Source organism: Zeugodacus cucurbitae, chromosome 4, assembly GCF_028554725.1.
Source record: "Zeugodacus cucurbitae isolate PBARC_wt_2022May chromosome 4, idZeuCucr1.2, whole genome shotgun sequence".
Taxonomy (NCBI): domain Eukaryota; kingdom Metazoa; phylum Arthropoda; class Insecta; order Diptera; family Tephritidae; genus Zeugodacus; species Zeugodacus cucurbitae.
Window position 1 is genome coordinate 23,916,399 of NC_071669.1, and position 12,117 is coordinate 23,928,515.

The window sequence follows — 12,117 nt, forward strand, 5'->3', positions numbered from 1 at the left end:
AAATATAACTCCAAATGTTTCACAGATGAAGAAACCAACTTTCTGGAAGATCGATGTTCCTACGAGTTGATCGTTCAAGTTTCAATATTTGATTGAGGGATGAAAAAATTTAAAGACAGCAGACACCCGTTGGCGCAATGCTATTTCGTTGAAAAAGCGAATTGCTATAGGACTTTATTCGTTAGCTTCATCAGCAGAATACAGAACGGATGCAAGTTTATTTGGAACCATTTTCGGTTGACCAAACAGAAAGTGAAAAAATATTCAATAAAAAGTTATCTTCTGGCCTCCGTGTTGTTGAGAACGCATTCGACCATCTAAAAGCACGCAATAATGAATTATTTTATTACAAGATAGTACAACTGTTTTCAATTTTTTTTATTTATTAAAGCGGAAAGTAACATATTATTTTCTTCGAGTAATTTTATAACTTTATTTTAATTTTCTAGCGATTTGTCCAAACAATGTTACATCATTTTTTGTTCGTACTTCATTAGTTCAAAATAACAATCTTCTTCTTTGTGGTCTTCTACAAATATCACTAGTTGATGGTTGATCGGGCGATTCTTGAACGATGGTTCCGTATACATACATATGTATATTGATTTGCCTGGTGAATGTTGACTTACCACCTCCATTTCTCCTGATATGATTTGGTCTCTAAAAAATTAGGAACATTTTATAAATTCTAGTATTTTAAATTGTAAATTTTATAAATTCTTTATTTAAAATAATGAGTACTTTAGAATTACTGTTCCATGACTTCAATTAAATTACTTGTTTTGAAACTGCCCAATACCTTATTTATATATGTACATATAACCCCACTTTGACGGAGAACCCCGTCTACAATTTTTCGTTTTTCTTGCCTGCGAAGATTTCATTTACATTTATTACATTTGCATTTTTTAGTAAATTAGTTGTTATTTACATACCTATATTTCTTGGTTAAATTATCTCCACCGTGGTCAAACATATACTGTGCTCGTTCTCGAGCTGCGCGCACATATTTTTCAAAACATTATTTTATTGAAAGATCCTCGCAGTTTTCCAATATTTTGTCCCCAAACTTCGCGTGTTTCTATTAATATTTTCCATTTTATTAATTTATTTTTAACAGTCATTTAGACAAAATATTTTGAAAAGCTTTAATCTATAAGCTTTCTCCCAGGTTTCTTATAATTTTTAGCTGTATTTATTGAAATACCATCAAAAAAATGCTGATGTTTTTACCAGAAAAATACATACTGAACATTTTTAGTATTTACCTTTTTCCAGCCAGAAATATCTTTTTCCGTCCTTCCAAAACTAATCTCCTTTGGCTGGCCTTTATTCCCGTCGTCTTTGTGACGCCTCCGGCGATGTCTCTCTGAGCTTCCATGAATCGATTATTTCATCTTGATCTGCATTCTTATGTTTTCCATTTGACAATTAACAATTATTTTCAGAACTTCCATTTCCACAAGGAATTCATTTAAAAAAAAATGTGAAAATTAACTAGTGAAAGTGAAACACAGAACTCCAATTGTCAGACGGAAAATGAATTTGCTTGAAATTCACTCGAAAGTAAATTACAGAGCCTGCCTGAATGAAATTTTAGTCATAACATACAGTTGTAGTCGCTATAGTTTTCGAACAAACTAAGCAACCTCAAAATAAAAGAAAAATTGTGTTTGTCAAACACATTGTTGTGAAATGTCTCCACAATTGGAAATCACAAGTTTTTGTAATTTGAATCATTCAAGGCCAGAACGGCTGATTTAATTTACTTCGGGAGTATAAATATTAAACTGATGTGTTCATTGTTTTCTTTCTCGACTCTTTGGGTCTAATTTTATGAACGCATCGAAGACTAAAGTCAATTGAGCGTCATTTGACAATTTGAAAACCGCACATTAATCGGTAAGTATATGACGGCGATATAAACAATATTCTTAATACAAATGGGCATATGGTAAATATTATTAACATATGTACATATAATCCGAATATGAACATGAAAATAAGATCATGCTGATAACAATACTCAATAACATATGAATTCTGCTATAATCCGTTTCTGAAATATTCCGATCATGGAACTGGAAGCAGATTTATTCGATGCATTCTATGAATATATTACAGATTCTTTGAACATTCGTCCACACCGGATAGGCCCCTTTTCAAAATGTATATTCTCTAAACTTTCGTCACAGTTTTATCATCGTTTATACACGATTTTCAGGTTTAGTATATTATCCCACGAATGATAAAATGGGCATGGTCGGATAGATGAGTTTTTTCAGATTAAAAATATTTATTAATAATAGCCGCAGCAAACTTATAGTTTTCGAGGTACTCGCGTTTAAAGTTTAAAATGTGAAATTTTGTTTTGTTTTATTACTTGACTAATTTTACAAATGGATCTAGGTAATTATAAAATTATATTTAATGAGGAACCGTTAAATTGTCCAATGACTGGATATTCAGTCGTCTCCTCACAGTGGCCTTCCAATCATCTTCCTAAAAAAAAATAGGAAAGTACGTATGGAACATATTCAATAACATATTTATTAGTACCTTTGTTGAATTTACGTTTCCCGAATTCACTCCCATCTATTGAACAATTTCACAATGAACTCCAATTTTACCTTCCGCTACTTGTTGACCTACTATACTACCTCTTTTCGGTAGTAATTATACCAGTCGTATGAGGTAGCGCTGGATAAAAATTGATCCCTGATAAAACTTTATTTTCGCACCTTCGCATGCGATACATATGTACATATGTATACTTACATTAAATAAACCACTTGAGGCAGAGTTATTTTAATATTATGGAACCAAGTGTCTTTCACTCTTGACATCAATGATCGCGTACGACAAGCCCCTTTCCATCATCCGTGTGCTATTTTCGTAGTAGGTAAAAAAGTTCTATAAGTACGACATAATTTTCGGTTTAGTAGTATATTAGTAACCCATTGTCATCATTAACGCAGTTCAGTCACTCCTTAATATTCCCTTCATCGCACCCTTCAAAAAAGGCAGTCATTGCTTCTGTTATTTCTTTAAAATCAATTGAAGAATTACATAGAGTTAATTAAATTAACTTTGTAACGTTTGCGATTCCTTACCAAACCTTATAGGAATATGACTCGTTGTGTCGTCAAAACATTTTTAAACTGACAAATACCGCCGAGACGAATGAATTCGTATAATCGTTGTTCGAATAATCGGGATTCTACTGTAATGATATATAATACGTTATAGAAAATGAAGTTTCATTTGATATACTCTCTTCATAGTTTTTGTTAGAATTCTTTATGAATTGGTGACCTTCGACAGCGCTTTAAAAAAAAGAACCATGGTCGACCCAATGTCGGGGTATCCTTAGTCCTTTCGTGTACTGCTAAATCTGGGTTGTTTTTGCTTATTTAGGAAAAAGTAAAGCCACGTTTTTGATATTGTCTTATCATGAAATTGGTAAAAGATTTTTTCGAGACATTCTATGAATTTATTTATTAAGATCCTTGAACACCGATTAAGCCAATTTTAAATAGTTATTTTCTCTGCCCTTTGGCAATTGACGATTTTATATGAGTGTATAAGATTTTCACCAAATAAAATGTAATTATACTCTCGCAACAAAGTTGCTTGGATAGTATAACAGTTTTGTTCACATAACGGTTGTTTGTAACACCCGGTCCACTGCTACGCCCACAAAATGGCGAAAACCTAAAACACATAAAGCCACAACAAAGCCATAAATAAAGTTATGAGAGTAAAATTTGGTACAAAGGATCGCACAATGAAGAGGCATATTTGGATGTACTTGGCCCGCCCCTACTAAGTATCTCTATTATATGTTATGCATATACACCAAATCGATTCACAACCACGCCTGCTTCCCATATACCAGAATTTTGAAGACGATCTGAATCGTTTACTTTACAATATATAAAGTAAGCACTAATGAAGATATCGGTACAGAACTTTGCACAAATTCTGCATAGTGTGGCATCGCCCTTCTAAAAATCGGCGAAATCGGACCATAAGTATGCAATTCGAATTAATTTTTTACCGAAAATATAAGTAAGTCTCTCAGATAACTTGAAGAAATTCAGAGGAGATTTGTTTCTTCTAATAATATGTCTCCGTGCCAAAAATGAGTGAAATCGGGTCATAACTACCCTTAGCTCCCATATACCCATTATTAGAGTCCATTAGAGTTTTCAAACTTTCAATGGACGAATATGTGAGTCTAATTGTATGTTATATTAATAAAATGAAATAAATAAATTGCGAAAGTACAAAATGTTCGATGACACCCGAACTTAGCCCTTCCTTACTTGTTTAAAATATAACAACGATTTGAATTTGAAGCAGGAAAATTATGGAAAATTGCGGACTCACTTGTATGCGCTTGAAATAATTCAATTTGAATTGCTGAATGTGAAAATTTAACAAAACGGACAAGAAAAGAAACAGTACAGTGATAGAAAATTAAATTGCTATCAGATATACCCTATTTAACATTACTTATGTTTTGGTTAGAATTAATTCGATATGAAAAAAGTTGATCCTATGTAACCAGAACCGACGAAACATATTATAAGTTCGAAAACAGTCAAGTCGCCAGCATACTTTATGCCACTACAACAACAACAAAACAAAGACAAATTCGATGCTCTGAAGCATCCTCATTTAATATGTGAATCTTAAATTTCATCATCTTTTAAAGTTTAAAAATATGTATAGCTATAACAAGAATTAAGTACTGTACAGTACTGTACAATTTGACTTGTGATAACATGCACTGATCAGCGTACAGTGCTATATGTATGTTATGCATATACAGCACATACAAACAAACACAATTGAAGATTTTCGTTCGGTCAATGGAAAGTTTTCTCAAGTTGATTTCAAAATAACAGCCTTAATTGATAACAAAAAATTTGCAGAAACAGCTACTGAGACGCGTAAATTAGAATCGCACTGAAGAGGTCTTTGGGTGGCTATTTTTAGCAGCATTATTGTTATTAAACGTATTTGCTTAGAGATAAATGAAGCTTGTGCTGAAAAAAATTAAATCACATGCCAACACAGAACATTAATGAGAGCAAGAAAAAAGCTTGTGTGCGCTGCAGAATAACAAAACAAATTGTGTGATATACAAGCGGCAGGGGGAATGAAAAAGAGGCCCGGCAGCAAGTGAGTGCGAAAAAAACAATAAGTAATTTTTATTATCACTTGTCATAAAGTGTGCGAAATAATCAAAAAACGTGAATGAATAACAAAAACAATAGCGCAACACAAGCGAGAGAACGCCAAATTGAAGTCAATATAAAAAGTAGTCCAGTGCAGAGCGATAAGCGAATATTCAAAAGCTGATCCGATTCAGTCATATGGTAGAAGCGCTGGCGCAAAGTACTATAGCGGAACTTGGAAAAATTATAATAATATACACAGATACACACGAAAATCAACGCAATTTCTTCATTTGTTAGACAGTGAGTAGCAAGTATTTCATTTACAAATTTCTGCAATTTTAATTAGTGCAGTAATCAATACCAATTCTGAACTAATTAATAAATACTTTTCAATTCTCAATTTTAGAGCATTTTCATTGCATACAATATGTTCTCCAAATTAACCACGAACATGGCAGTGCGCTACATGAGCGCCCAACAACAAAAGCTCCAGCAGACCGCTCAAAAAGTCACATCACAGCAAGTTTTTGACCGTGAAAACAAATACGGCGCACACAATTATCACCCCCTACCGGTGGCTTTGACACGTGGCGAGGGTATTTTCGTCTGGGATGTGGAGGGTAAACGTTATTTCGACTTTTTAAGTGCCTATTCGGCTGTCAATCAAGGCCATTGTCATCCAAAAATCGTAAATACTCTAACAGAACAAGCGAAGAAGTTAACGCTGACATCCAGGTGAGTAAATACGTATTTATTGCTGTCAGAAGTGACAGTCGCAGTGTGTTCGGGCGCATAAAATTCAAATTTTTTATACATTTGTGTACGGTGATTGAAATAAGAATTCTTTAAAGTGACTTCAAATTAAGTTTGACTTTCTTCTTTTACTTAGTGTGTGGAAAAAAACTAACTAATGGTGGCAAACATAAAATTATAAATGCTGTAGATTAGCAAAAGTTCCAATGTTTTATTTGACAGTTGAACTTCCCTGACTCGTATGTCTGTAAACCTCAAAAAAACTTCGAGGTAGAGAGAATTCGTGTTATGGAAGGTAATTTCTATGAAATTTAACTTCTATTGCCAATTCAAGAGTTCGAGTTATGAAGAACTTCGAGTTAAGAAAGTTCAACTGTATATATTCAAGTTTCTTTAAAATAAAAATTCAATTCAACTAGACATTACTAAAGTAAGGATTTCTTGCAGTTACTTAATTAATTAAACATATTTTTCACATTTTATATAAAATTAGTAAGTTCATAAAAGTTCCAGTATCTTTAAAATTAAAATTAAATTCAACTATAGCATTCCTCAAGTTAGAATTCAAATACTGAGTCTCCGCTTCAAGTACTACCAAACCAGCCTGAACCAAGGCCTATTGAAATAGCGTGGTTCATAAGCCTCTATAATGTTTAAGTGTTTTAGCATAAAAAAACAATAACTAAACAAAATAAATTAATATAAAATTTTCATTATTTACATTATTTATGTATTGCATACATACATACATACATATATTAGAATATAGTTATTCATGTAATCTATGTACGGATTTCTGCTCCATTTGAGCTATTTGTGTATTGGATAACTGATAACCCCAAAGTTTTGTACGCACGAGTTATTTCAAAGACGTATTTTAAACTAAATACGTACTTACATAGAAATATTATAGGTTAAGCTTCCATTGCTAAGCGGACAAGCTTTCTAATCACCTAATCAGCATGAGTATTTCTATGAAACGTTTAAGTATGGATCGCACATGATTAGGAATAAGAATGTATAAAATTAAAAGATTCAAAACATTCATCCGATTTAAATAATTTTCGACCTGTCAAATTTAATGTCGAAAAATTTAAAATGCTTAATATATTACAATTGGGGATCAGTCGTTATTTTTGCTACTATATTGGCCAAATAAATAAATTTTATTGTTATTACTAGGTTAACCGTCTCTTAGATCAATCATTATCATTCATATTGGTATTGCTATTTGCTGAAACCGTAGATACTTAAGTTTTCAAGTGTGAAAACAAAATTTTCCTATAACGAAATTGTGGTTTGTTGTCAAACCAAGCATACATATAACTATTAAAAACGCGCTATCAACAATTAGTATTTTAATTGACTCGAGCACAAGTGCCGCAATTAGAAAGATTAGACCTGTTATCTTCAATTCGCAACATCTATTTTTCACTGAGAATCGTGTTCCGAAAGCTATTTTTAATACTAAATTCAATATTTATTTATTTTAGCATGTGATTTGCGTTGGATTCTTAATGTGTTTATTTACGATTTGATTAAATATAAAGTTGATAAGGAAAAGTAATATATAATGTTTCGGAAATACATTCATTAATAGTGTGTCAATATTATCAGTAGGTATAAACTTAAGTTCTTACTAAATTCAAAGCAAATAGCAGTATGAACCAGTTTTAATGGTAATATTCGCAATTTAATGAATGCGTTTTTAATAACTGAATTACTTAAAATACTTCTTATTATGAGTAATTAAGATGTTAGCACTCTAAATTTAATAATTATACATCTCCTTAAAATGTCAAAATAGCTTAAGTTAACTTAAGCTAAATTAAGCATTAAGGTTACTAGTGAAGATATGGCGATATATATACATATTTTTTGATATTTTGAACGTTCAAACCTAGAAGGTTGCTTAAAATAAACTTAATGTTGGAAACCACATACCTTACGGTATTTAAAAGCTTTATATAGAATGTTTATCAAAGGAACATTCTTTGGCATTTATTTTTTTAAAGATTATCTCTTTCAAATGATGGCCGCGAATCTGTCTCGTTCGAGAATTTCGACTGGTTACGGTCACGTTCATACCGGCATCATTTTTGAAGAAATATGGTCGAATATTATCCAATAGTGAATGTTGGGTTTCAAGATGGGTGATGGTGTTGAGCGAAGCGCGCGAACCACATTCTTTAAAGGACGTGTTTCAAAAGATCGGAAATATTCATATATCAAAATGAGTTAAACAATTTCTTACTTTTTCTGATATCGAACTTCTATAAAACCATCTACATACGTTATATTTATTAAATAATTTTAATTTCTATTAAACTTATTATATTACTTTCAGAGCCTTCTACTCAGATGTACTTGGCGAATATGAAGAATACATAACAAGACTCTTCAATTATGACAAAGTATTGCCAATGAACACAGGTGTCGAAGGTGGAGAAACCGCTTGCAAAATCGCACGTGCCTGGGCATACATGAAGAAACAAGTGCCAGACAACCAAGCTAAGGTTAGTATTAGAAACACACACACTAAATACTTAAACAAGCTATAACATACATATAACAATTTTTTAGATACTCTTTGCTGAGAATAATTTCTGGGGACGCACTTTGTCTGCTATTTCAGCATCAACAGATCCATTGAGTTATGAAAACTTTGGACCTTATATGCCAGGTTTCGAAATTGTCAAATACAACAATACAGAAGCTTTAGAGGTGGGTTATCATATCATAGTCTATATATCATAGTCTATATATTTAAGAGTAAATTTAAATTTAATACTAACAATTCTGCAGAAAGCGCTACAAGATCCCAATGTTTGTGCATTCATGGTTGAACCCATACAAGGTGAAGCCGGTGTGGTCGTACCCGATGCTGGTTATTTGAAGAAAGTACGTGAGCTCTGCACAAAATATAATGTACTATGGATTGCCGATGAAGTGCAAACAGGGCTGGCGCGTACCGGACGCATGCTAGCCGTCGATTACGAAGATGTTAAACCCGACATCTTGATTTTGGGTAAAGCACTATCGGGTGGTCTATATCCCGTCTCAGCTGTTTTGGCTGATGAACCAGTCATGGAATGCATACAACCCGGTCGTCATGGCTCAACATACGGTGGCAATCCTTTGGGTTGCAAAGTAGCGATCACCGCCTTAGAAGTGCTGCTGGAAGAGCGTCTGGCGGAGAACGCCGAAAAAATGGGAAATTTACTGCGCAGCGAACTCAACACACTGCCGAAGGATATTGTGAGCATCGTGCGCGGCAAAGGTCTGCTCAATGCTATCGTTATAAACAAAAGTGAGTGTTTTAGTTGTTATATGACTTGGAAAATAAGTTTAGCATTGAAATAATCTCAATATTTATTATTTGTCAGAATTCGATGCTTGGGAAATATGTCTGAAATTGCGTGATAATGGGCTACTTGCCAAGCCCACACATGGCGACATCATTCGCTTCGCACCACCACTGGTCATTACCGAAGAACAGACACGTGAGTGCGCCGAAATCATCAAGAAGACAATACTGAACTTTTAAGTAGCTCTCGAGAAGATTTCTTCAAATGCGGTTTCTATAAAGGCGGCCGAAATTTTAGTTTTGTAAGCGCAGCATTTATGGCACGTGAATGTGTGAGATTTAGTGGATTCTATTAAGATTTAGTTTAATTATTTAATTGTTAAAAAACAACTTTTTTCTATTTGCTCCATTGCTTTGAAAGCTCAACTTAGTGTAAGGTGTCATGTTAAACGCCAAATGTAATTAAATGAAATTTAAAGCAAATATTTGAAATATCTCATGTTGTGAAATACAGACTGCTCAACCTTTTTCGCGCTTCAATAAATATATAAAACACTAAGTAAAGAAAAAATCATTGACTGTTTTAATCTTTTGATGTTAACCACCCGCCAGGAAGAGCCGACAAACAACTCACGCGCACAATTGACTAAAGTGTGTCAAATCTGGTGAAGGCAATAAAAAATACATCCCCCGCCCCCATTCGCGCACTTAAAGTGTCAATGTCCGTCAGTGAATGTAAAGAAGAACCGTTTGAATGCCAGAAATAACAGTGCAAACGTTAACGGAAGTATAATATTGACTGAAGATGGTAGATGTCAACTACCAGCGCCCTAAACCATAAAGATAAACATTAAACGCCCAGGCCATAGACCAGCTTCAATAAAAACATTAAAAACCATATAAAAAATGGTTGAAAACGCGGCGAAAGAAATTAAAAAATCTAATAATGCAAAGACTTGGGAACGACATTATGAAAATCACACAAAGCGTTTCCATTGCGATGTGAGACCACACGGTGAAGCAAATAATTAGCGATTTTAACGTTTTAATTAAAAAATATAAAAGACCGAGACGAGATGTTGAAGGTTACTCAAACAAAAAAGTTGATTAAATAAAGACATTTATGTTTTTTTCTGAGGTGAACGTTGACGCCGAGAATTATTTCCCACATCTTGAGAATATAAAGGGCAGTGCTGACAAAAAGTGTGAAACCTAACCTTCAGAAATGGTTCATAAGTATATAGTATATGTAAGCTCATTGCACTCACTTATCGTTTGCTAGCCAGCAGAGTCTCTGTGGATTGATATTGTTGCTAATCTAATCAAATCAATCAGTCATCCATCAGTCAGTCAATCAGTCTTTAGTATCATTCACTGAAATTGATAACATTGGAAAAGAATGGGATGAATTTTGTCAGAAGCCAGAAAACGCATAAAAAATAACACCACTGGAAAATTAAGTTAGTGCTGAATACCCCTGGCCCAATAAAAACGCAAAGCTGTTACGGTTCCCTTGCTCCTACTGTCATTGCCCAATTTCCCTTAGGTTGAGGTAGTGGGAGCTGTGGAAGGTATCCCTTCTTAACCGACTGAAGTCTGGGTATTTTACGAATAATGTTCTATCGTCTTATGATCCTCCACGCATGCCTTGCATTCTGCCGATTCTACTATACCAAGTCTCTGCAGATGACCTCTTTAAGGTAGCGCTGTTTAGTTCTCTTTTATTCAAAAGTAGAATGTTTTTGGTCCGTTCACTGTCAAAATTACCCCATACTAATTTTGTGATACGATTCGTGTTGCAAGTATTCCAAGAAGTGTTCTCCTAACATTCATTGCCTTATACTTAAGGCTGCTGCCAGCTGCATCTTCATCCACCTCTTCATTTCATTTTATGTCTATATGACCGGTACCATGTATATATCATATTGATGAAATACTTTGAAAATATAATATTTAACCTTAAATTAGCAAGTCCATTCAAATTCCGGAGAATCCTATGAATATTGTGTCTTGCATTGGGGTACATTAAAATGTTAGTCTAGAACTAGCTGAGTTTTAAGACCCTTATATTTATATTCGTACATCCTGGATAGATCTTAAGCGCGTTAAAAAGTGTATTCCTATTGAGTCCTTGAGATGAAGGCTTAATAGAACCACTTTTTTTGATATAAGGCTTCACTGAAGTCTAAAATAAGAAGAATTTATGTGTCCACAGTGGGATACGATTTGACTTAATGCAAAGAAATTATATATAATCAGTATATTCAATGTAGTAACTGTTGAGCTCTGGGTTTAGAGCCTACTCCGTAAGACAGAATTCCCAAGAAAAGGTTTACAAAGCCTTGTATGTTTTGCTCAAAAGTATCTATTCGTGGTCACGTATAACTCGTGAATATTATCAACATTTGATCAGACGAACTTTTGTACTCCATAGAGAAATTCTGGACCTAGTAACTGTGATCATCGCATAAGAAGGAGTGATGAGTTTATTATGGGATCAAAACTATTATAATTTGTTGTTGTGCATGAATGTTAAAAATTGTGCCGACATTTTCGACCTATTACTTTTTTAAGAGGGCTTTTACAATTACTATGAAAATATGACAGTTCGTTTCCCAAACTTATATCTGTTTTTCTTGTGATTTTCATGTTGAAAGTCGATTCAAGCTTCCCTGGGATGCATATAAATAAGTATATAAGAGTATTTTAGTAACGGCTCTAAATAGCATTGCTCTAATTTTGTGCATAACTACATAACTTGCCGCTTTCACGCCTATCAAACCAACGGCGGGCAATGCTCAACATAAAGCGCAGCCGAGTGAGACCTAAAATTAACTTTTTACTCTGCTGATGTAAAGAAAACGCCAA

General features: G+C 33.7%; 1 protein-coding gene and 1 long non-coding RNA gene across 3 annotated transcripts; one reads left to right on the forward strand and one right to left on the reverse strand.

Moving 5' to 3' along the window:
* Positions 1-365: 365 nt before the first annotated feature.
* LOC105214771 (uncharacterized) lies at positions 366-5,184 on the reverse strand. 2 transcript variants are annotated; one of them, XR_008470868.1, is made up of 7 exons: positions 3,114-5,184; positions 2,779-3,045; positions 2,560-2,700; positions 1,269-2,502; positions 936-1,189; positions 800-869; positions 366-660 (listed from the first exon to the last, which is right to left on the reverse strand). It is a non-coding gene; the product is annotated as an uncharacterized LOC105214771 (long non-coding RNA). The 2 variants fall into 2 exon arrangements; XR_008470867.1 differs by having other exon boundaries at positions 2,560-2,718.
* Positions 5,185-5,336: 152 nt separating this feature from the next.
* On the forward strand, positions 5,337-9,820 carry LOC105214772 (ornithine aminotransferase, mitochondrial). Its single transcript, XM_011188381.3, has 6 exons — positions 5,337-5,489; positions 5,596-5,924; positions 8,290-8,458; positions 8,526-8,666; positions 8,748-9,252; positions 9,329-9,820. The coding sequence occupies exons 2-6, from the start codon at positions 5,617-5,619 to the stop codon at positions 9,487-9,489; spliced, it is 1,284 nt and encodes a 427-aa protein (XP_011186683.2). The 5' UTR covers positions 5,337-5,489; positions 5,596-5,616; the 3' UTR covers positions 9,490-9,820.
* Positions 9,821-12,117: the final 2,297 nt, after the last annotated feature.